The 24,498-nt window shown below is 38.3% G+C and overlaps 1 protein-coding gene across 1 annotated transcript in view; it reads right to left on the bottom strand.

Annotated features, from left to right (window-relative positions):
- The window catches only part of WDR44 (WD repeat domain 44), a 103,654-nt gene that overhangs the window by 32,344 nt on the left and 46,812 nt on the right, over positions 1 to 24,498 (bottom strand). The window contains exons 4-12 of the mRNA XM_003262238.3: positions 23,764 to 24,400; positions 22,860 to 22,990; positions 21,704 to 21,799; positions 19,941 to 20,077; positions 18,589 to 18,672; positions 13,867 to 13,973; positions 11,269 to 11,420; positions 8,651 to 8,789; positions 7,320 to 7,384 (exon numbers count right to left, since the gene is read on the bottom strand). Coding sequence (XP_003262286.1) covers positions 7,320 to 7,384; positions 8,651 to 8,789; positions 11,269 to 11,420; positions 13,867 to 13,973; positions 18,589 to 18,672; positions 19,941 to 20,077; positions 21,704 to 21,799; positions 22,860 to 22,990; positions 23,764 to 24,400 — 1,548 coding nt within the window. The remainder of the gene's footprint in view (positions 1 to 7,319; positions 7,385 to 8,650; positions 8,790 to 11,268; positions 11,421 to 13,866; positions 13,974 to 18,588; positions 18,673 to 19,940; positions 20,078 to 21,703; positions 21,800 to 22,859; positions 22,991 to 23,763; positions 24,401 to 24,498) is intronic.

The following is a 24,498-nucleotide window of genomic DNA, read 5'->3' as shown; positions in this document are numbered from 1 at the left end:
GTTAGTTATTAAGTTAATCTGGGAGGCGCCAGAGAAAGGCAAAGCCCAATGCAGGGAAATCCAAAAAACGATACAAGAAGCGAAGGGAGAAATATTCAAGGAAATGGATAGCATAAAGAAAAAAAACAATAAAAACTTCAGGAAACACTGTACACACTTATAGAAATGCAAAATGCTCTGGAAAGTCTCAGCAATAGAATTGAAAAAGCAGAAGAAAGAAATTCAGAGCTCGAAGACAAGGTCTTCAAATTAACCCAATACAACAAAGACAAAGAAAAAAGAATAAGAGAATATGAACGAAGCCTCTACGAGGTCTGGGATTATGTTAAACAACCAAACCTAAGAATAATTGATGTTCCTGAGGAAGAAGAGATGTCTGAAAGTTTGAAAAACATATTTGGGGGAATAATCAAGGAAAACTTCGCCGGCCTTGCTCGAGACCTAGACATTCAAATACAAGAAGCACAAAGAACAAGTGGGAAATTCATCACAAAACGATCATCGCGTAGGCACATTGTCATCACGTTATCTAAAGTTAAGACAAAGGAAAGAATCTTAAGAGCTATGAGACAAAAGCACCAGGTAATGTATAAAGGAAAACCTAACAGATTAACAGCAGATTTCTCAGCAGAAACCCTGCAAGCTAGAAGGGATTGGGGCCCTATCTTCAGCCTCCTCAAACAAAACAATTATCACTAAGAATTCTGTATCCAATAAAACTAAGTATCATATGTGAAGGAAAGATACAGTCATTTTCAGACAAACAAATGCTGAGAGAATTTGCCACTACCAAGCCACCACTACAAGAACTGCTAAAAGGAGCTCTAAATCTTGAAACAAATCCTGGAAACACATTAAAACAGAACCTCTTTAAAGCATAAATCATACAGAACCTATAAAACAGAAATGGAAGTTAAAAAGCAAAAACAAAAAAAACCAAGGTACACAGGCAACAAGTAACACTATGAGGTATCTCACATCTCAATACTAACATCGAATGTTAAGTGGCCTAAATGCTCCACTTAAAAGATACAGAGAGGCAGAATGGATAAGAACTCACCAACCAACTATCTGCTGTCTTCAGGAGACATAAGGACTCAAATAAACTTAAAGGGGTGGCAAAAGGCATTTCATGCAAATGGACACCAAAAGCGAGCAGGGGTAGCTATTCTTATATCAGACAAAACAAACTTTAAAGCAACAGCATTTAAAAGAGACAAAGAGGGACATGATATTACAGTAAAAGGCCTTGTCCAACAGGAAAATATCACAATCCTAAATATTTATGCACCTAAGACTGGAGCTCCCAAATTTATAAAACAATTACTAATAGACCTAAGAAATGAGATAGACGGCAACACAATAGTAGTTGGGGACTTCAATACTCCACTGACAGCACTAGACAGGTCATCAAGGCAGAAAGTCGACAAAGAAACAATGAATTTAAACTATATCTTGGAACAAATGGACTTAACAGATATATATACAGAACATTCCATCCAACAACTGCAGAATACACATTCTATTCAACAGCGCATGGAACTTTCTCCAAGATAGACCATATGATAGGCCATAAAACGAGCCTCAATAAATTTAAGAAAATTGAAATTATATCAAGTGTTCTCTCAGACTACAGTGGAATAAAACTGGAAATGAACTCCAAAAGGAACCTTCAAAACCATGCAAATACATGCAAATAAAATAACCTGCTCCTGAATGAGCACTGGATCAAAAATGAAATCAAGATGGAAATTAAAAAATTCTTTGAACTGAATGACAGTAATGAAACAATCTATCATAACCTTTGGGATACAGCAAAGGTGGTGCTAAGAGGAAAGTTCATAGCCCTATAAATGCCTACATCAAAAAGACTCAAAGAGCACAAACTGACATTCTAAGGTCACACTTCAAGGAACTAGAGAAACAAGAACAGACCAAACCCAAAGCCAGCAGAAGAAAGGAAATTACCAAGATCAGAGCAGAATTAAACAAAATTGAAACAAACAAAAAATACAAAAGATAAATGAAATACAAAGCTGGTTCTTTGAAAAGATAAATAAAATTGATAGATTGTTAGCAAGATTAACTGAGAAAATAAGAGAGAAAATCCAAATAACCTCATTAAGAAGAGAAATGGGAGATATTACAACTGACATCACTGAAATACAAAAGATCATTCAAGGCTACTATGAACACCTTTATGCATATAAACTAGAAAACCTAGAAGAGATGAATAAATTCCTGGAAAAATACAACCCTCCTAGCTTAAATTAGGAAGAATTAGATACCCTGAACAGACCAATAACAAGCAATGAGATTGAAATGGTAATTTAAAAATTATCAACAAAAAAAAACAGTCCAGGACTGGCCGGACACAGTGGCTCATGCCTGTAATCCCAGCACTTTGGGAGGCCGAGGCAGGCAGATCACCTGAGGCCAGGAGTTCAAGACTAGCCTGGCCAACATGTTGAAACCTCGTCTCCACTAAAAATACAAAAACTAGCCGGGCATGGTGGTGTGTGCCTGTAATCCCAGCTACCAGGAAGGCTGAGGCAGGAGAATCCCTGGAACCCAGGAGGCGGAGGCTGCAGTGAGCTGAGATCGCGCCACTGCACTCCAGCCTGGGTGACAGAGTGAGACTCCATCTCAAAAAAAGTCCAGGACCAGATGGATTCACAGCAGAATTCTACCAGACATTCAAAGAAGAATTTGTAACAATTCTTTTGACACTATTCCACAAGATAGAAAAAGAGGGAATCCTCCCTAATTCATTCTATGAAGCCAGCATCACCCACTAATACCAAAATCAGGAAAGGACACAACCAAAAAAGAAAACTACAGACCAATATCCCTGATGAACATAGATGCTAAAATCCTTAACAACATACTAGCTAACCAAATCCAACAACATATCGAAAAGATAATCCACCAAGTTCAAGTGGGTTTCATAGCAGGGATGCAAGGATGGTTTAACATACACAAGCCAATAAATGTGATACACCACATAAACATAATTAAAAACAAAAATCACATGATCACCTTAACAGATGCAGAAAAAGCATTCGACAAAATCCAGCATCCTTTATGATTAAAACTCTCAGCAAAATCAGCATACAGGGGACATACCTCAGTGTAATAAAAGCCATCTATGACAAACCCACAGCCAACATAGTACTGAATGGGGAAGAACTGAAAGCATTCTCTCTGAGAACTGGAACAAGACAAGGATGCCAACTCTTGCCACTCCTCTTCAACATAGTACTGGAAGTCCTAGCCAGAGCAATCAGACAAGAGAAAGAAATAAAGGGCATTCAAATCAGTAAAGAGAAAGTCAAACTGTCACTGTTTGCTGACAATATGATCGTTTACCTTGAAAACCCTAAAGACTCCTCCAGAAAGCTCCCAGAACTGATAAAAGAATTCAGCACAGTTTCCAGATACAAGATTAATGTACACAAATCAGTAGCTCTTGTATACACCAACAGCAACCAAGCGAAGAATCAAATCGATAACTCAATCACTTTTTTTTTGTTTTTTTGAGACGGAGTCTCGCTCTGTCGCCCAGGCTGGAGTGCAGTGGCGCAATCTCGGCTCACTGCAAGCTCCGCCTCGCGGGTTCACGCCATTCTCCTGCCTCAGCCTCTCCGAGTAGCTGGGACTACAGGCGCCCGCCACCACGCCCGGCTAATTTTTTGTATTTTTAGTAGAGATGGGGTTTCACCGTGGTCTTGATCTCCTGACCTTGTGATCCGCCCGCCTCGGCCTCCCAAAGTGCTGGGATTACAAGCGTGAGCCACCGTGCCCGGCCTCAATCACTTTTATAATAGCTGCAAAAAAATAAAATACTTAGGAACATACCTAACCAAAGAGGCGAAAGACATCTACAAGGAAAACTACAAAACGCTGCTGAAAGAAATCATAGATAACACAAACAAATGGAAACATATCCCATGCTCATGGATGGGTAGAATCAATATTGTGAAAACGGCCATACTTCAAAAAGCAATCTACAAGTTCAATGCAATCCCCATCAAAATACCACCATCATTCTTCACAGAATTAGAAAAAACAATTCCAAAATTCATATGGAACCAAAAGAGCCCACACAGCCAAAGCAAGACTAAGCAAAAGAACAAATATGGAGGCGTCACACTTACTGATTTCAAACTATACTATAAGGCCATAGTCACCAAGACAGCATGGTACTGGTATAAACATAGGCACACAGACCAATAGAAAACAATAGAGAACCCAGAAATAAACCCAAATATTTACAGCCAACTGATCTTTGACAAAGCAAACAAAAACATAAAAAGTGGGGAAAGGACACCCTTTTCAACAAATGGTGCTGGGATAATTGGCTAGCCACATGTAGGATAATGAAACTGGATCCTCATCTCTCACTTTATACAAAAACCAACCCAAGAGGGATTAAGGACTCAAATCTAAGACCTGAAAGCATAAAAATTCTAGAAGATAACATTGGAAAAACCCTTCTAGACATGGGCTTAGGCAAGGATTTCATGACCAGGAACCCAAAAGCAAATGCAATAAAAATAAATAGTTGGGACTTAATTAAACTAAAGAGCTTTTGCACAGCAAAAGAACAGTCAGCAGAGTAAACAGACAACCCACAGAGTGGGAGAAAATCTTCACAATCTATACATCCAACTAAGGACTAACTAATATCCAGAATGAACAACAAACTCAAACAAATCAGTAAGAAAAAAACAGTCCATCAAAAAGTGGGCTAAGGACATAAATAGACAATTCTCAAAAAAAAAAAAAATACAAATGGCCAACAAACGTATGAAAAAATGCTCAACATCACTAATAATCAGGGAAATGCAAATCAAAACCACAGTGTGATACCATCTTACTCCTGCAAGAATGGCCATAATAAAAAATAAAAAAATAGATGTTGGCATGGATGCAGTGATCAGGGAACACTTCTACACTGCTAGTGGGAATGTAAACTAATACAACCACTATGGAAAACAGTGTGGAGATTCCTTAAAGAACTAAAAGTAGAAATACCATTTGATCCATCAATCCCACTACTGGGTATCTACTCAGAGGAAAAGAAGTCATTATTAGAAAAAGATACTTGCACACGCACGTTTATAGCAGCACAATTTGGAATTGCAAAAACGTGGAACCAACCCAAATGCCCATCAATCAACGAGTGGATAAAGAAACTGGTATGTATACATGATGGAATACTACTCAGCCATAAAAAGGAATGAATTAACAGCATTTGCAGCAACCTGGATGAGATTGGAGACTATTATTCTAAGAGAAGTAACTCAGGAATGGAAAACCAAATATTGTATGTTCTCACTGACATGTGGGAGCTAAACTATGAGGACGCAAAGATGTAAGAATGATACAATGGACTTTGGGGACTTGGGAGGAAGAGTGGGAGGGGGGTGAGGAATAAAAGACTACAAATAGGTGCAGCATATACTGCTTGGGTGATGAGTGCACCAAAACCACTAAAGAACTTATGTAACCAAATACCACCTGTACCCCAATAACTTATGGATTAAAATAATTAAATAAAAATTAAAATAAAAAATATTTCTATGAATGACCATTACCATCTAGCTAACTACTCAAGCCAGATACCTGTGATTCATCCTAGGCTACTCACTTTTACTACCCCAGCTAGTCAGTCACCAAGTCCTACAAATTAGACTTATTTTACATCTCTCAATTCAGCTTATCTTTACAGTTTCTAGCTCTACTGGTATCATAATCATCAAAATCGGAAGTAGCCATTTCTCTGGGTTAATAGCCTCTTACATGGTCTCCCTGTCTCTAACCTGAAGCCCCCACCTAGTCTATCCTTCACAATACTACCAGAATACCCTTTCTAAAACAAAAATCTGAACATGGTAATTATGCCTCTGAGTGAAATCCTTCAAAGCCCCACCCTGCTCCCAGTAGTTTGCAGGATAAAGTTCCATCTTGGTTTATCACAAAAAGTCATTTAAAATTCCACTCCTGCCTACCTCTCCCACCAATCTCACACATGCGCCTTTCCCAGCCATGTGTAATTCCTTGTAGTACCTTTAACATACTAGCCTCCATGCTTTTGCACTTGCTATTCCCTGTGTCTGACACGCTCCTTCCTTTCTTCTCTCATATAGCTAAATCCTAGCTCAAATAACAAGTTTCCACGAAACTATTCCTAACACTGTGATTTATAAGGCTAACCTATTTTTGTGTAGTACCTTCTGTAGAATATCACCATCTAATACTGTAATTGTGAGTTTACCCATTTCACTAGTCCACAAGATCCCTGAGGACAGAGAATATGTCTCATTTGATTTTATAGCAGGGAGCAGTGTCTGCCACATATAGCAGGCACTCAGAAAACATTTGTTGAAGGAGTCTAGTTTTGGACCTATTAGTTGATATGGTTGAATTACATGTAGGTAGAGAGATCCTATATATTATATGAAAAGGCAGCAAGCACAATAATGTTCCTGTTTAAAAATCATAGTTACTGAGAGTAAACAAAGAACTACAGATCTAAAGCCAGTTCAGGACTAGAAGAAGAGCATAAATATGTCTATTGAAAATGGCCAAGAACAGACCCTGAGAAACAGTAAATGTAAGGAGATGGAAGAAGAAACAGTGGGAGTATAAGAGAACAAGGAAAAACAGAACCATGGAAAGCCACGAGAAGGAGAAAACGTAGTGTCAAATACTGGAGCCAATGAAATCTCAGGAAAATACTGTTGAGCAGGTAGACATTTTAGGTTCTCTTGTTTGTATCACCCTTACCTAATGTAACACACAAAAAGCACAGGTGACAACTTAGTACAATATTGTGTATTCTGCTTTTTAGGTTTAAAATTGGTTATACTTAACCTTCCAGCTCTAAAACCAAATGAAAATCATTAAGATACCTTATCTGAAACTGTGATAAAGTGTTTATTAAACCAAGAAGATTAGAAAATTAAAATACTTAAATATCTTTTTTCTGTCCTTAATTACCTCTTATTTGGGTATCTATTATCATTATTTAAAAAATGTCTAACATGGATTTGAGGGGAGGGGCTTTTGTATTATTTAAGTTTACATTAGTGGTATAGTACCCTGAGCAATAGTATTCACTGTCTGGCAACCTTTAAACATCAAAAATTTTCATTTGCTAATTTCTTCTAATTGAAGAAACTCTTGTTTCTAATGATACATCTTAATTTTAATTAAGTGTCTTCATGCAACTGTAGTTTCTGATACACAAAAATACTTTATGGTAAACAAATTAAATCATACCTGAAAACATAGTAACCATAAAATAAGCATACCCCTGTATCTGTATCCGATTTTGATGAACTTAGACTTTCCTGAGAGGGTGATGGGGACACACGTCCTAAAAACAACATAATAATTGTAAAAAACGCATGTATGTACACACACAGACCCACCAAAATATAACATTCAAAAGTAATGACACAGCAATGTCTAATAGTTAGAGAATATAGTATTCTAGAAAAATACTAACAATTGAGGTATAACCCTATAAGAGCCACAATATTTGTTTTAATCATTTTTACATAAAAACTTCATAAAATGGCTTAACCATTTCCCTACTTTAGTAAACAAAATACTGTTAAATCCTCAGTATTCGAATAGAACACATTCTTATTAATCATGGCAAGTAGCAAGAGGAACAATAAAGGAGCAGAAAGGGTCAGGGCTGGGGTTAGTCTCAAGGGCCACTGAAAATAGTCTTTTTGCTCTTGGCAGGGCAGTAAAAGAAATGACACACAGCTAGGACTAGAAAAACTCACCATATAGTAAACACAGTTTAACTTCTTGTCAAATTATTATCATCTTCAACTAAGTATTGAAACATAATGCAAGCAATACTCACAGGATTTACTCAAGTATATGAGGCCTAGCTTGCCAGTTTAGTGAATCTCCCTAGACTTCTATGTTCCTCAAATTGGTGCTTTGACTATATACTCTCACCCATGGCCACCTTTTTTCTCCTTTCTCCTAGGCTTTACTTCTCGTTTGCAGCCTTACTTGATGGCAGGGAGGGTGTGGAAAAAACTTATTACACAGTTAAATAGTTATTAGAAAAGAATCCTATGAACTTAAGCCCAAATTTACATCAGTTCTATATACTTTCCTGATAACGTCATGATACATAAATATCTGTACATAGTTGTAATCAGTGTGTACATAATGTTCTGAGGCTTCTCTTTTCAACATTTTTTCATATATCCCTTGATATATTGACAATTCACATTTATTTTCCATGACTCTTTCCTTAATCATTTTTACTTACTGGATATATATGATTTTCATTCTTTTTCCAGTTTAATTAGCAATTCTATTTTAACCTAGGATAGAACTGAAGGTTGCCAGAGGAAACCAAATAACATGTTCTCAATAGTTGACGAAATTAACTACACACTACACCTGGAAAGGGATAAATCAAAAGCTTTGTGGCAGCTCTTTTCATTGGGTTTAGAGACTTTTTGCCATTGATGTCTGTCTTACTTTCAAATTTTTGGCTATTATCATAAGTAGTGGTTGCTGCAAATGACCGCCAGAAAAGTAGGGCATCAGTATACCTAAAATGTAAAAACTTCAGGTTTCTGTAGATTTTTAAATAGATGAAAAATACCTTCAGTATTGTATTTCATTCGCATATTATTGAAATAGTCAAAAGCATTTTTTAAAGCCCATATTCTCACTACATTGTCTTGTCCAGCTGAGGCAAGTAATCGGCCACAGTGAGAAAATTTCATGGTCCAAACAGCTCCCTATGAAAACAAAAGAAGTTTCAAAGTTAATACTTTACACCTTTAGAGACTTTACTTTTGGCCTGGCACAGTGGCTCATGTCTGTAATCTCAGCACTTTGGGAGGCAGGTGGATCACCTAAGGTCAGGAGTTCGAGACCATCCTGGCCAACATGGTAAAACCCCATCTCTGCTAAAAATACAAAAATTAGCTGGGCATAGTGGCGGGCGCCTGTAATCCCAGCCACTTGGGAGGCTGAGGCAGGAGGATCACTTGAACCTGGGAGGTGAAGGGTGCAGTGAGCCAAGACCGCGCCATTGCACCCCAGCCTGGGCAACAAAAGCGAAACTCAATCTAAAAATAATAATAAATAAAATAAAATAGAGACATTACTTTAAAGCCAAAGTTTAAAATTATGCCAAATTACATATACTAAGATAACGCTCAAATTGCTAACACTACTTAAGTCCAAAAGTTCAATGGTGCTATAATAACACAAAAGTAGACTTTCAGAAGAAAGGTAGGGTAAGATAGTTGTAGTGTTCCATAATCTAAACTAACAACTCCAAGAACTCAAACCCTATCCACATATTAACAGAAATGGGAGTTCTAAAGTTCTAAAGTGAAAGAAATCTTCACTGGAAAAGCACAAATCCTAGTTGGGGATCTTAGTCCCCTAGCTGAATGTAAAGATGGGTGGCAGAGCCCTCAGCAAAGCACTAACAACTGAGCAGGATTGAGGAAGACTGAAGCCCACCTTGGCAGTTACCTGTATAGCATCGAGCACTTAGAAGTATTACAGTTTTGGAATGGGCTGGGCATGGTGGCACGCACCTGTAATCCCAGCACTTTGGGAGGTCCAGGTGGGTGGATCACTTGAGCTCAGGAGTTTGAGACTAGCCTGGGCAACATGGCAAAACCCCATCTCTACAAAAAATACAAAAAATTAGCCAGGCATGGTGGTGTGCACCTGTGGTCCCAGTTACTCAGGAGGCTGAGGAGGGAGGACTGCTTGAGCCCAGGAGGCAGAGGCTGCAGTGAGCTGAGATCCCACCCCTGCACTCCAGCCTGGGTGACAGAGTGAGACTTTGCCACAAAAAGAAAAAAAAAAAAAGGTAGTTGTATTGGAATGGTGTGGTCTCATCCTACTTTTCTCTCTAGAAACAAGGTTTCAAAGTATATGACCAGAATCTCTAGATACTGAAAACAGTAGGAAAGTATGTGTGTGTGGTGGGGGTGGAGGAGCAGGGAGAAAGAACACGAACCTCTTAAGTTGGAAAGACCAAATCTTATTACAAGAAATACTATTATATACACATTCAGATGTATCAAAAAGATTATGCCACGGCCCATTTATTGAAATAGCCATTCACTTCTACAAAATTCAAGTGTATTAAAAATGAGTCATTTGGAGCCTACTATGATGAGATTTTATTTAAAACAGGAAGTAACGAGTCAATACAGTACTAGGAAATTCATCAATTTCCTTAAGGAAAATACTAAAATCAACTCAAACATTTATCTATAGATTGTAAACATCAAAATTCAAATTTGAATTTGGTTGCCAGCCAATATATTTATGGTTGCTTCATTCCAGTTAAGCCAACTTTTAGACTTAAAATGTAAACAGATTCCCTGATCAAGGGCACAGTATTATTTATTCAGTTCTAAATTTTATCACTACCTTCCTTGTGTTCCTAGCATTTTCAGGGGTTAACTGCAATACAGTTTGTGCTATTGCATCTACATTGGTACATCTGAACTCTAAAGGAGAACTTGAACTTTTACCTCTCTCCTTGTTTTAGCTGAATATCTCACTTTACAACATATATTGACCTTCTGATATATTTTGTAAATTATTTAAAATATGGTTGGGAACATTTTAAACATTTTTCAAAGTTACAGACCACCCTCTAATTTAACTGCTTTAAAGTTTGGTGCCTTTGCATAGCTTTCTTAGTGATACAGGCTGAGAGTTTACTTATTCGATAACTCCTTTTTTTCTTTTTTTTTTTTTTTTTTTTGAGATGGAGTCTTTTACTCTGTAGCCCAGGCTGGAGTGCAGTGGCACAACGTTGACTCACCACAACCTCTGCCTCCTGGGTTCAAGCAATTCTCCTGCCTCAGCCTCCCAAGTAGCTGGGATTACAGGCACCCGCCACCATGCTCGGCTAATTTTTATATTTTTCGTAGAGACAGGGTTTCGCCATGTTGGTCAGGCTGGTCTCAAACTCCTGACCTCAAGTGATCCGCCTGTCTTGGCCTCCCAAAGTGCTGGGATTACAGGCGTGAGCCACTGCACCTGGCCGATAAGTCGCTTCTGGAATAATTCAGAGATAGACTCTGCATTACCTATTCATTAAATCATGTTAACATAAATTCACTGTTCTTGAGTCAGGCTAGCAAAGTTACATACATAGAAAGAGATAGTTTTGTAGAAGCCAAAGTATTTCTCTTAACAAAAACAGTATCAATCCTAAAAAATGAAAAAGTTGCTTACCATATGTTCACCACTAAGATCTTGCACCACTTTGATCTGATCAAAATCATACGGTCCTTTGAAACCGTGTGCTGCTTTGAATTTAACTGGTCTTGTGTATGGCATTCCTTCATCATCACTTGATGAAGGATCATCTTGATCAGTATGAAACACTGAACAGAAAAGCAACAGAAATCACTACTAGCTAATGTAGATATTGCTACTATCATAATTTCATATTTCCTGCATACCAAGAAAATTCATTAAATGGAAGAGCAAAATTTATTTATTATATAACATACTGGTTAAAAACATGGAGTCTAATGCCAGACTGCCAGGTTCAAATCCAGCTCTGTCATTTATTATCTGTGTGACCACAGGCAAGTTACTCAACTTTCGATGGCTCTTAGTTTTCTCATCTATCAAATGGGGATAATGATGGTACTTACCTCATAGGGTTTCTATGGGATTAAATGAATACAGGTAAAAAGTGCTTAGTACAGTCCCAGGCACTGAATAAGTACTATGTAAGTTTCATTAAATAAAACAAATGAGTACAATAATGACAAAGGCATAGGAGGTTAAGATATGTGCAAATTTAGAAAATTTACCTAATCAAAAAAATTTATTTATTTATTTTTATACAGACGGGGGTCTCACTATGTTGCCCAAGCTGGTCTCCAACTCCTGGGCATAAGTGATCCTCCTGCCTTAGCCTTCCAAAGTGTTGGGATTACAGATATGAGCCACCATACCCAGCCCTACCTAATTTTGAAAATATAGTTATTCCCCAGTATCCATGGCAGGACCTGCTATGGTACCAAAATCTGCGAATGCTCAAATCCCTTAACATAAAATGGCACGGTATTTGCATATAACCTATGCACATCCTTTCATGTACTTGCTTTCTTTTTTAAAGACAGGGTCTCAGGTTGGAGTGCAGTGGTGCAATCATAGCTCATTGCAGCCCTGAACTCTTGGGCTCAAGCAATCCTGCTCCTCGGCCTTCTGAGTAGCTGGGACTATAGGTACATGTCACTACACTAAGCTAATTTTTATTTTTTAGTAGAGACAGGGTCTCACTATGTTTGACCAGGCTAGTCTCGAACTCCTGGCCTCAAGCGGCTCTCCTGTCTTGGCCTCTCAAAGTACTGGAATTATAAGCATGAGCTACCATGCCTTGCCCTGTATACTTTAAATAATCTCTAGATTACTTATAATATCTACTGCAGTGTAAATGTTATATAAATAGTTATTTTTTCTATTATGTTTTATTGTTGTATTGTTATTTTTTATACATTTTTAAAAATATTTTTCTATCTGGGGTTGTTTGAATCCCTCCATGTGGAACCCATGGATATGGAGGACTGACTGTATTTGTAAAAACCAAATAGCTGGCCAGGCACGGTGGCTCACGCTTGTAATCCCAGAGCTTTGAGAGGCTGAGGTGGGCAGATCACCTGAGGTCATGAGTTCGAGACCAGCTTGGGCAACATGGTGAAACCCTGTCCCTACTAAAAATACAAAAATTAGCCAGGTGTGGTGGCAGGTACCTGTAATCCCAGCTACTCAGGAGGCTGAGGCAGGAGAATTGTTTGAACCCAGGAGGCAGAGGTTGAAGTGAGCCGAGATCGTGCCACTGTACTCCAGCCTGGGTGACAGAGCAAGACTCCATCTCCAAAAAAAAAAAAAAAAAGCCTTGTCCAGACGTGGTGGCTCACGCCTGTAATTCCAGCACTTTGGGAGGTAGAAGTGGGTGGATCACCTGAGGTCAGGAGTTCGAGACCAGCCTGGCCAACATGGTGAAACCCTGTCTCTGCTAAAAATACAAAAATTAGCCAGGTGTGGTGGTGTGTGCCTATAACCCCAGCTACTTGGTAAGCTGAGGCAGGAGAATGGCTTGAACCCAGGAGACGGAGGTTGCAGTGAGCCAAGATCATGCCATTCCACTCCAGTCTGGGTGACAGAGCGAGACTTTCTCAAAAAACAAACAAACAAACAAACAAAACAAACAAACAAACAAACAAAAAACAAAAAAACCCAAAACCAAATAGCCTTAAAAAACTAATTTATGGCTGGATGCGGTGGCTCAGGCCTGTAATCCCAGCACTTTGGGAGTCCTAGGCGGGCAGATCATGAGGTCAGGAGATCAAGACCATCCTGGCTAACACGGTGAAACCCCACCTCTACTAAAAACACAAAAAATTAGCCAGGTGTGGTGGCAGGCGCCTGTAGTCCCAGCTACTCAGGAGGCTGAGGCAGGAGAATGGTGTGAACCTGGGAGGCGGAGCTTGCAGTGAGCCAAGATCATGCCATTGCACTCCAGCCTGGGCAACAGAGCAAGACTCCATCTCAAACAAACAAACAAACAAACAAATTTATAACTGATTATTTAACACTCAACCATTTCAGACTGTCAAAGTCACAAAATATGTATAAATTCATTTTTCTTCACACTTATAAAATTAAGTGATAAGAGTACCTTATTTATTGACATACTAAGACGTCAGCTATAAAGGTTTACTATTTTAAATAGAATGCTTCTTATAAACTACAGGCTAAATTTAGACGATTACGAATTAATTGAATGATCAGTTGAAATGTTCTGTTTTAACTCACCTTCATCTCTAACACTTTTAACTTTATTTATAGCACGTTCACCATATTCCTCAGCAAGGTGCTTTGCTCTCTTTACTGATTTTCCAAGAAACTTCTTTAGTTGAGTCCTTAACAAAAATGAAAAAAGTATCAACTCAGTTAACTGTAAAAGTCCAATAATTTGCAGACAAATGTATTAGCTGCGACTGATAAAGTATACTACTTTGAAATAACTTTTTTAAACATAAATAATAAGGTTTGAGTTCCAAATCCCTTATTCTATGGAATAAACATATTCAAGTCAATATGGCAAAAGAAACACATACCTTTTCCCCCAATTTACAATATTCATATATTCTAGAGCTTTGGTTTTCAATGGTGAATAAAAATTGATTGGCAGAGGTAGTGTGGGGAGGGGAGTGTTTAAAGTGTAGGTACCTCAGCTCCATCCCCGGATAATCCAATTTAGAGAGTCTGGGGGTGAGAACTGCTTTGAGAAGGCTGCTTTAGAGAGCTGTTCTTAAAAATACATTTTACCAATAAAGAGTAAAGAGATATTTACTCACAAAATAGAATGCTTTGGTAGCTTAAGATGGTCCCTGTCCCTTCTCTTTCAGTTTGGGTAGGTGCATGTAATAAAATTAGGCTGAGCTTTCCTAGTAGGTATTCCCAAACACAAGGTAATGTAAGTATGCATCTCAAGCTTCCATAAATAGGACTTATTTATTGCATTTTCAATTAGCTAAGTCTCAGATTTCATATATTAAGATTATAAAAAGCAATGCACAGTACATGATGATATTTAAAATCAAAAGAAATACGAATCAGGAGTAAATTTTTACTGATTCATGGGAGTTCATGAGGGACAGTATTTTTAAAAGTTGTTAAGTTATATATACAGAGAAGTTCAATGTAACGCTGTTTAGAATAGTCAAAAAGTGGAAATAAACTGAATTTTTTGTCAATAGAGGAACAAATAAATAAGTGCTGGTATGAAATACAATAAAATTAATGAGGCAAACCTCAGCTTCTTAAATGTGCCAAGCTCTTATAGTAACCTCAGGGGCTTTGCATGTGTGGTTATTTCTGCCTGGAACACCTCTCCCTCGGCTAATTCCCACTCACTTTTTAGGTCTCAGATCGAACAGCTCTCTCAAAATGGCCTTTTAAACTTTAGACAGAGTTTTAGTTATATAGTTCCCGTTTATCCAAAGTTTGACTTTACATGGTTTCAGTTACCCCGGTCAACCATGGTCCAAAAATATTAAATGGAAAATCCCAGAAATGAAACAATTTGTAAGTTTTAAATCACGTGCCATTCTGAGTAGCATGATGAAATCTCACACCATCCTGCTCCATCCTACCTGGGATGTGAATCATCCCTCTGTCCAGTGTTTCCACGCTATAGACGATACCCACTCATTACTTAGTAGCCTTCTTGGTTATCAGATAGAAAAAACACAGTAGATAGAGAGTCTGGTACTATCTGTGATTTCAGGTATCCACTGGGGATCTTGGAACGTATACCCCATGGATAAGAGGGAACTACTATAATACTTCCACAGCACCTGGAACTTTTCTTTTATAGCAATCACTACAAATGTAGCTAGATTTATCTGTACAATTATATGTTTAATGCCTATTTCTCCCATTTAACAGAAGTTCTATGAAGGCAGAGACCATGAATGTCTTTTTTTTAAATTTTTTAAATTGAGACAGAGTCTTGCTCTGTTGCCCAGGCTGGAGTGCAGTGGCATGATTTTGGCTCACTGCAGCCTTGACCTCCCAGGTTCAATGGACCCACCTGCCTCTGCCTCCTGAGTTGCTGGGATTACAGGCACACACCACCATGCCTGGCTAATTTTTGTATTTTTGTAGAGACGGGGTCTTGCCACGTTGCCCAGGCTGGTTTTGAACTCCTGGACCCAAGTGATCCACCTGCCTTGGCCTCCCAAAGTGCTAGGATTATAAGCATGAGCCATTGCACCCATCCTGAATGTCTTTTTTTTTTTTTTTTCGAGACAGGGTTTCACTCTTGTTGCCCAGGCTGGAGTGCAAAGGCATGATCTCAGCTCACTGAAATCTCTGCCTCCTGGGTTCAAGCAATTCTCCTGCCTCAGCCTCCCGAGTAGCTAGGATTACAGGCACCCACCACCACGCCCAGGTAATTTTTTGTATTTTTAGTAGAGACAGGCTTTCACCATGTTGGCCAGGCTGGTCATGAACTCCTGACCTCAGGTGATCCACCTGCCTCGGCCTCCCAAAGTGCTGGATTACAGGCGTGAACCACCGCGCCCAGCCTCTTAATGTCTTAACTGTTATATCCCAAGCACTTAACTCTCATATCTGGCTCTCAGCAAGACTGCAATATATATATCATTAGTGCTGATATAAAGAGATGTCCATGATAATTTGATTTTCTAAAACAAACAAACAAACAAAAAAAACAGCAAGTTGACAAACTATAGACATAGAGTAGCCCTGCTTTTATGAGAAAAAAAAAAATTCTATGGCGAATACACCATGCTATTAAAACTGATTTCTGGGGCTGAGATTATGAGAAACTTTCATTTTCTATTTTACATATTTCTGTATTTCTTTTGATAACCAGAAAACACAGATGATAAACCATTTTTAAAACCATTATAAGGTCTCTGCTACCTATAACTCTGAAGCTGTATTTTCTGGATAATTATAAGTTTACTACCACTTTAAAAGCCAAGAAAACAGACATTTTAATTATTTCAGATGAGAATAGTTCTAAAATATCTACTTTTATGCCTTCTTAAATGGCACTTAATGTTCCCTAAATTTCATTCCTTGATGGATAAGATCGTTACCGTCATTTTGGTTCTTTAATACATTCAGAGCCTTTCTAATGCATTGCAGGTGGGCCATACTATTGGTTCCCCACACAGCCTTCAAGGCAACAGGGCAGGGCCCAGGGAAGCCTGGGCCAATCTTCTCTGGCCATCAGCTGCCTTATCAGCTTACCCCAACATTCAGTGCAGATACTATTATGTTCTCTGTGTGTCAATGGCATAAGAAAAGGTTGAAAAGCACTGGGGTACGATGATTGTGCTACATTATGAGTTCTTTTTTTGGGGGAGGGGGGTGGTGCGGGGGACAAGGTCTTGCTCTGTCACCCAGGCTGAAGTGCAGTGGTGTGATCACGGCTCACTGCAGCCTCGACCTCTCAGGCTCAAGCAATTCTCCCATCTCAGCCTCCTGAGTAGCTGAGACCACATGTGTGTGTCACCATGCCTGGCTAATTTTTAAAATTTTTTTGTAAAGAGTGAGTCTACCTATGTTGCTCAGGCTGCTCTCAAACTCCTGGGCTCAAGTGATCCTCCTACTTTGGTCTCCCAAAATGCTGGGATTACAGGCATGAGCCACTGCACCCACCTATACTGTGAGTTATTTTATCATTTTTCTGATTACCTGACATTCTTATGTGTCAACTTGCATGTTGTCACAGTTTGCTGCTTCTATTTTGCAGTAAGCTCAGACACTGAACAGAGTTTTAAAAAAATGATGTAAGAAATAAGCATAATGGCTTTGAATAAACCTGAGGAACTTTTCTCTTAGAAAAATAATGAGCTTTAGTGCATGGACTATGTGACATCTCTTCTGGATGTTTATCTGTCCCTGAATAATTGTAGTAATTCCTTATTCTCAGGTTCCCGATAACTGCAACTACTAGATGGCCAAGTTCCAAATACCTAAGGTGCTATCATATGCCTGCATTTTAGGTACATCTTTCCTAAAAATTCTCAATGCTTTCTTTGATACACACTAGGAAAAGGACTCAAGTGGATAATTCACTTTGGACCTTAGACTTAATTATTATCAATTTAGTGACTTGTGTATAATCAAACAAAATGTATAGGCCCACCACTGATCTAGAAGTTTGTAGGGGAAACAGAAGGATGGCATAATCAGAATCCTTTTGCAACATACGCTTTGCTTGTTTAACGTGTATTTGTCTGAAAACAGCTTAAGATAATATATTGTAAAGGGAAAAAGTTAGTTATAGACTACAGGTATTCCCAAAATTGAGAAAAGAAAGAAAATTGCCATGGACTGTAGTAGTCAGGAAGAATCTCATTATAGTTGGGTTTAGAAAGACAAACAGGATTGCAGAGATAAAGAGAAAGGGAAAAGACAATTTCAAGGACAATCATGTTCTTCTACTAACACTTTTCGTACCTACCTACTGGTAGAAAAACAACACAAGTATAGTGCAACACTTACTGGTCATTTTCTGTATGTCAGATGCTTTATTATTATTACCACCATTTTTTTTTTGAGGGGGAGTCTTGCTCTGTCGCCCAGGCTGGAGTGCAGTGGAGTCCACCTCCCGGGTTCAAGTGATTCTCCTGCCTCAGCCTCCCAAGTAGCTGGGATTACAGGCACCTGTCACCATGCCCAGCTAATTTTTTTATTTTTAGTAGAGATGGGGTTTCATCATGTTGGCCAGGCTGGTCTTGAACCCCTGATCTCAGGAGATCTGCCTGCCTTGGCCTCCCAAAGTGCTGGGATTATAGGCGTGAGCCACTGCGCCCGGCCTGGATGCTTTAAAACTAATCAATACAACTTCATAACCCATCAGCAAGGGACAGGGAGGAGTGGTGGTGGGTAGACATAAAAACTATATGAAGCATGATTTAAAATAGTATGGTAGTTCTTATATTTTTTTAAATAAAAACTTGAAATGAAGAAAAGGGATGTACTGTAACTCACGTTTTCTGTTTTAACCTTCCACCATCAGTATCTGTTGGCTGAGACTGTAACTTCTCTTCATCATCTGACTGTGCCGCGTCATTACTGTAAGAAGGGGAAGTTGTTTTAAAAGAAACCATTTCTTCTATGCTTCTTAAAAATCTGTTTATACTTACTATATAACCAGTTAATCAGAATAAGAAAAACTACGCTAATAAGCTTTACATAATTTTATTTATTTATTTATTTAGGAGATGGAGTCTCACTCTGTCGCCCAGGCTGGAGTGCAGTGGCACAATCTTGGCTCACTGCAACCTCCATCTCCCTGGTTCAAGCAATTCTCCTGCCGCAGCCTCCTGAGTACTTGGGATTATAGGCGCACACCGCCATGTCTGGCTACTTTTTTGTATTTTAGTAGAGACAGGGTTTCACCATGTTGACCAGGCTCGTGTCGAACTCCTGAGCTCAGGCAATCCACCCGCCTTGGCCTCCTAAAGTGCTAGAATTACGGGTGTGAGCCACTGTGCTCGGCCCATATAATTTTAATTTAAATGATGGACCTGACAACTTAAAGGCTTCAGAAATTGAAGAAAAGAATCTTTAAGCAAGGTGCAATGTACAACATATAAATGAATGCAATTCAGAAATTTATGAAAAACCTACTACAAACAAGCCTTTTTGCTTGGCAAAATGTGCTGTAGGGAAATAAAAAAGTAACTCGTAGGTATCTTCCTCCCCACTCATTAAGTACATCCTGCATTACATTTAATAAAATAGCTCCTGCTTTTACCAAAATGATTCAATAGATCTACATACATCTCGTAGTAAAGTCACTCATCTCATTTTAAAGCCATTTTCTGATCCTACAAAAACAGTACAAATATTTAAACAATTTATGATCCTTAAAGCAAGGTTTCAGAAGACTAAGTGTTCATTCTACATAGCTTTTTAGCCTCTTTTTTTGTTATTTTTATTTATTTATTTTTGTGGAGATGAGGTCTCACTATGTTGCCCAGGCTCCTCCCTAACTCCCGAATCCAAGTGCTGCCTCAGCCTCCCAAAGTGCTGGTATTACAGGCATGAACTATCACACCTGGCTGCCTCACTGTTTTTATATTGTCTCAAGTATAATTTAAATCATTAAAAAACAGAAATTAAGTGCTATGGGATTTAATATTTATACTATTTCCCCCAAGTAACTGTACAGTCATAATGAAGAGCAAAGTTAAAGAATACATACATTATCTAACTCTATTTTAATTCCAGAATAAAGACTGAATGAAACGAAATTAGGGGTTGTCATAGTTCATTAACAGAGAAATCTTAACAACTCTGAAATACTATAAATGACAAATAACAACATTAGGCCATACCTTACATATTCTTTTGTCCTTCTCATGATGTGTAGCGTGAGAGGATTAATGCCTGTTGGTAGTTTCTCTTCTGCAAGACTCAAAGGTATTTCTTCTCCAGTATCCAGGTTCTTAATCATTACACTGGCTAAAATTTCCTGAGGTTAAAAAAAAAAAATCACACCAAGATGACCTACAATTTAATTATCTTTTTGAGTCTATAAAATCCCCTAAAATTTAAGCTAAAGGCTTTTTAGATACATTCAATACTGCACACAATAATTTCTAACATTTTTGAGATATAAGTCACATGCCACAAAATACACTCATTTAAAGCATATAATTCAATGGTTTTTAGTATATTCACAGAGTTGTACAACTATCGCCACTAAGTCAGAATATTTTCTGCACCCCAAAAGGAAATTCCCTACCCATTAGCAGTCACACCTCATTTCCCTTTCTTCCTAGCCCCTGGCAAATACTAATCTACTTTCTGTCTCTATAGATTTGCCTACTCCATAAATTTCATATAAATCAAATCCTGTAATATACGGCCTTTTACGTCTGGTTTCTTTAACTTAACATGATGTTTTCAAGGTTTATCCATGTTGTAGCATGTATCAGTACTTTATTCCTTCATTACTTTTAATTGCTAAAAAATATAACATGGTATGAATATACCACATTTTATTTATCCATCCAATCAGTGATGAACATTTGGGTTGTTTCCACTTTTTGGCTGTTATGAATGATGATGCTGTGAGTATTTGTGTACATTTTTTTGTGTGAACATATGTTTTCATTTTTCATTGGTACATACAAAGGAATGGAATTGCTGGGTCATGGTAACACTATGTTTAACATTTTGAGGAACTGCCAAACTGTTTTCCAAAGTGCAGTATTTTAAAAAATGTACTGTTTTAAAGAAACATAAACTAAGATTTTGCTGTAAAATTTAATTCTGAATAAGTTGGCAAATAGGTGCATACTAAGTTTTAATGATAAGAAACCATTAAAATAATAAAAAAATTTATGTTGGTATAACATTTATTTATAATATCAAGTTTTTATTATTATTATTATTTTAAATTTTTTTTCTTGAGACCGAGTCTTGCTCTGTCGCCCAGGCTGGAGTGCAGTGGTGTGATCTCGGCTCACTGCAACCTCCACCTCCCGGGTTCAAGTGATTCTCCTGCCTCAGCCTCTGGGTAACTGGGATTACAGATGCACACCACCACGCCTGGCTAATTTTTGTATTTTTAGTAGAGACAGGGTTTTGCCATGTTGGCCAGGCTGGTCTCAAACACCTGACCTTAAGTGACCCGCCCACCTTGGCCTCCCAAAGTGCTGGGATTACAGGAGTGAGCCACCACACCTGGCCTCAATATCAAGTTCTTTTAAAGCCCACTTTCTATAAAATATAAACCTTGCTTTCAATATATTTATTCCACTATGCAATAGAGTGAAAGGGCAAGTTTAAGTCAGAGATGCAATATCCAGCATATCAACAAAACAAAGACAATCTTCAATTTTCATTTTTTCTTCTGTATTTTTTTTTTTTTTGCGTAACAGCAATAAACTTAAAAAAATTAAATTGGGGTAACCTACACATAACATAAAATTTACCATTTTAACCATTTTTAAGTGTATAGTTCTGGGTCATTAAGTACATTCACATTGTTATGCAACCATCATTACCATCCATCTCCAGAACGTTTTCATCTTCCCATTATGCTTTTTGTACTTTATGTTTTAAGAACAAGAACAAAAAAATCTATTTCTACCTCATCAGTAAGCTCTCTCCCAGAGTTGGATCTAGGTCTCTGAGGGCCCATCACTTCACCTGCTACAGTCTGCCCATCAGGTGCTTTTCCATTTTCCTGGAAATATAATTTTATAAATAGAAATTAGACTGACTCAATTTCTATAAATTTTCAATTATTACCACACATAATTCTAAAGAATTTTATAATTCAGATAATGGAGTCTGCTGAAAATCTAAATGGAACATTACATTTCAGTCCTTCATTTTTCCCAGCATGCTGAAAAACATTAGGAACCAAAACTATTGCTGCTCATGAAATAATGTCTTAGTGTTCTTGAAAACAAATAAATGTTCTATTTGAACTTGGCCAAAAAGCATTTCTCTACTAAGACTGCTATTAATCTGGACTGTATGTGGCTACCTCAAAGGTAGGGGTCAGAAAACTTCTCTCTATAAAGAGCCATACAGTAAATATTTAAGGCATTTTTGTTCATATATAGTCTCTGTCACATATTCTTCTTCTTATTTTAAACAACCTTTAAAAATGTAAAGAACATTCTTAGCTTGGGGATCCTTCCAAAGCAGGCCACTACTGACCCCTGCTCTAAGGCTATAACAAGACTATAGTGTCCTATGTTCTAGTCTGGTAGCCCGACCCACCACAGCTACCATGTAAGTAGCTCTGAGTCCCAGAATCTGGCTGTGGTAAAATTAATGTTATCAAGTCTTTTGTGTAGCCCACTTCCTAGCATATAAAGTTTTTCTATGATTAGGAAAAGGAAATTATAAAAAAAAGTCTTCAATTCTGACCAATACAGGACAAACACAGACTATAGTTGGTGTTTATTAGTACCAACAATATTACAAATAGTAGCATCTGTCGTTTTTTGAATACCTATTACCTGCTAGATACTTGGCATATTTTAGCTCATTTCAAACCCTCAAGGAAGGATTCTTCCACCATTTTATTGATGGGGCATCTGAGATCCAGATGCTAAACAGCTTGCTAGGCTCACCCAGTTAGTGTGTAGCAGAGCTGATCAAGAGAAGTAAGGGGGTCAGGTTTGGAGGACAAAGAAATATTTGGCCTGGAGAATATAGAATAATCATCAACAAACCAGTCAGTTGCAGGGAGCTGATAAAGTCTATATGAAACAGAACACTAATTCACCAACCTGGGCAGTAACTATTTTATCTCCACTGGTAGCACTTGCCAAATCAAGAGAAGGCTGAGAATCCTTGACCGTACTTTCTGAAGCCATGCTTGCAGTTAGGAGAGAATCAGACGTAATATTCTCTTTGGGAACTGCAATGATAATAATAATAACAATAACAACCCTTTTTGTTTGATTCTTGTAACAACCCTGTGAGGAAAGTGGTTTGATTACTCTCATTTCCTATACAGGGAAACCATGGTTCAAACAAGTTATTTAATTTCCTCAAGACTATACAGCTCATACAAAAAAAAGATGTAGGACTTGAATTCAGACTTTGGGTCTCCAAATCCCAAGTTTTTTTCACCATGCCACCCTCTCTCAGATGGCAACAGATTTGAAAGTTTGAAGTCTGCTGAAGTGTTCAATTATAGTAAAGTAATTTTCACCAATGTAAACATTTTTACATTTTGTCTATTACTAAAGAAATAATTTTAATGACTTGGTTGCCAGTGAGTTTTTTTATAAAGTGAAATAAAAGCAGAAAGGTAAACAGTTTCAACTCCAAAATTTCACCACAAAGAGTTACTTCTTTTTTTTTTTTTGAGACAAGATTTTACTCTGATCACCCAGGCTGGAGTGCAATGGCGCGACTTTGGCTCACTGCAGTCTCTGCCTCCCAGGCCCAAGCAATTCTCCTGTCTCAGCCTCCCAAGTAGCTGGGACTACAGGCGCGTGCCACCATGGCCAGCTAATTTTTGTATTTTTTTTGTTGTTGTTGTTCAGACGGGGTTTTGCCATGTTGCCCAGGCTGGTCTTGAACTGAGCTCAAGCGATCCACCCGCCTCGGCCTCCCAAAGTGCTGGGATTACAGGGGTGAGCCACTGTGCCCAACCAACAGAGTGATTTCTCAATTAATACTTGCCATCTAGATCAGGAGTTTTCAGAGTCTCAAATTCCAACTCGCTTTTCCTTTTTCTTGGCGGTGGAGCAGGTCGAGATGGAGGTGGGGGTCTAGGAGGTGGGAAATTAGTCGGAGGAGGTGGGCGTGCTGGAACAGGCTTCTTTGTACTAGCCACTATATCAGGCTCCGTAGTAAGGTGTCTTGGGGGTTTGGCAGGGGCCACTTCTTCCACAGCAGCAAAATCTTTAGTAGATAAGGAGTCTGAGGACACAGGCTCTAGAACATCACTTCCTTTGACTTCCACTGCTTCCTTGTTCAATACTTCTGTTTCTGTTTCAAGCACATTAAGCTGCTCAGTTGAACTTGTTTGAGTTAACTTTGTAGTTTCATCTACTGGTTTCTCACAGGTTTCATCAGAAGGAAAGCATTTTTTTAATTCTAATTCAGTCTCTTCAAATGTATTCTGACTCTCTGCCTTTTGGGATTCTTCCTGTAGTACTTGATCTACGGCTAACAGTCCGGGTATATTGCTCAGATCTGTTCTAGCCACAATAGGACTGGCAGTAGCTTGATCAGAGAGTTCTTTTCCTTTGGAATCCAAAGAGTCATCTTCAAGCTGTAGTACTTTCTGACTCTCCTCAATAATACTTTCAATAATCTGATGAAAGGGTTAAACGTAGTTTTTAAAAATGAAGCTATTTATAAGAACATAATAACAGCTAATCATTTACATAGTACTTAGTATGTGCCAGGCAA

The sequence above is a fragment of the Nomascus leucogenys genome, chromosome X (assembly GCF_006542625.1).
Source record: "Nomascus leucogenys isolate Asia chromosome X, Asia_NLE_v1, whole genome shotgun sequence".
In the NCBI taxonomy this organism is placed as follows: Eukaryota; Metazoa; Chordata; class Mammalia; order Primates; family Hylobatidae; genus Nomascus; species Nomascus leucogenys.
Note: the sequence above shows the minus strand (reverse complement) of the source record. Positions and strands in the feature narration are given on the sequence as shown.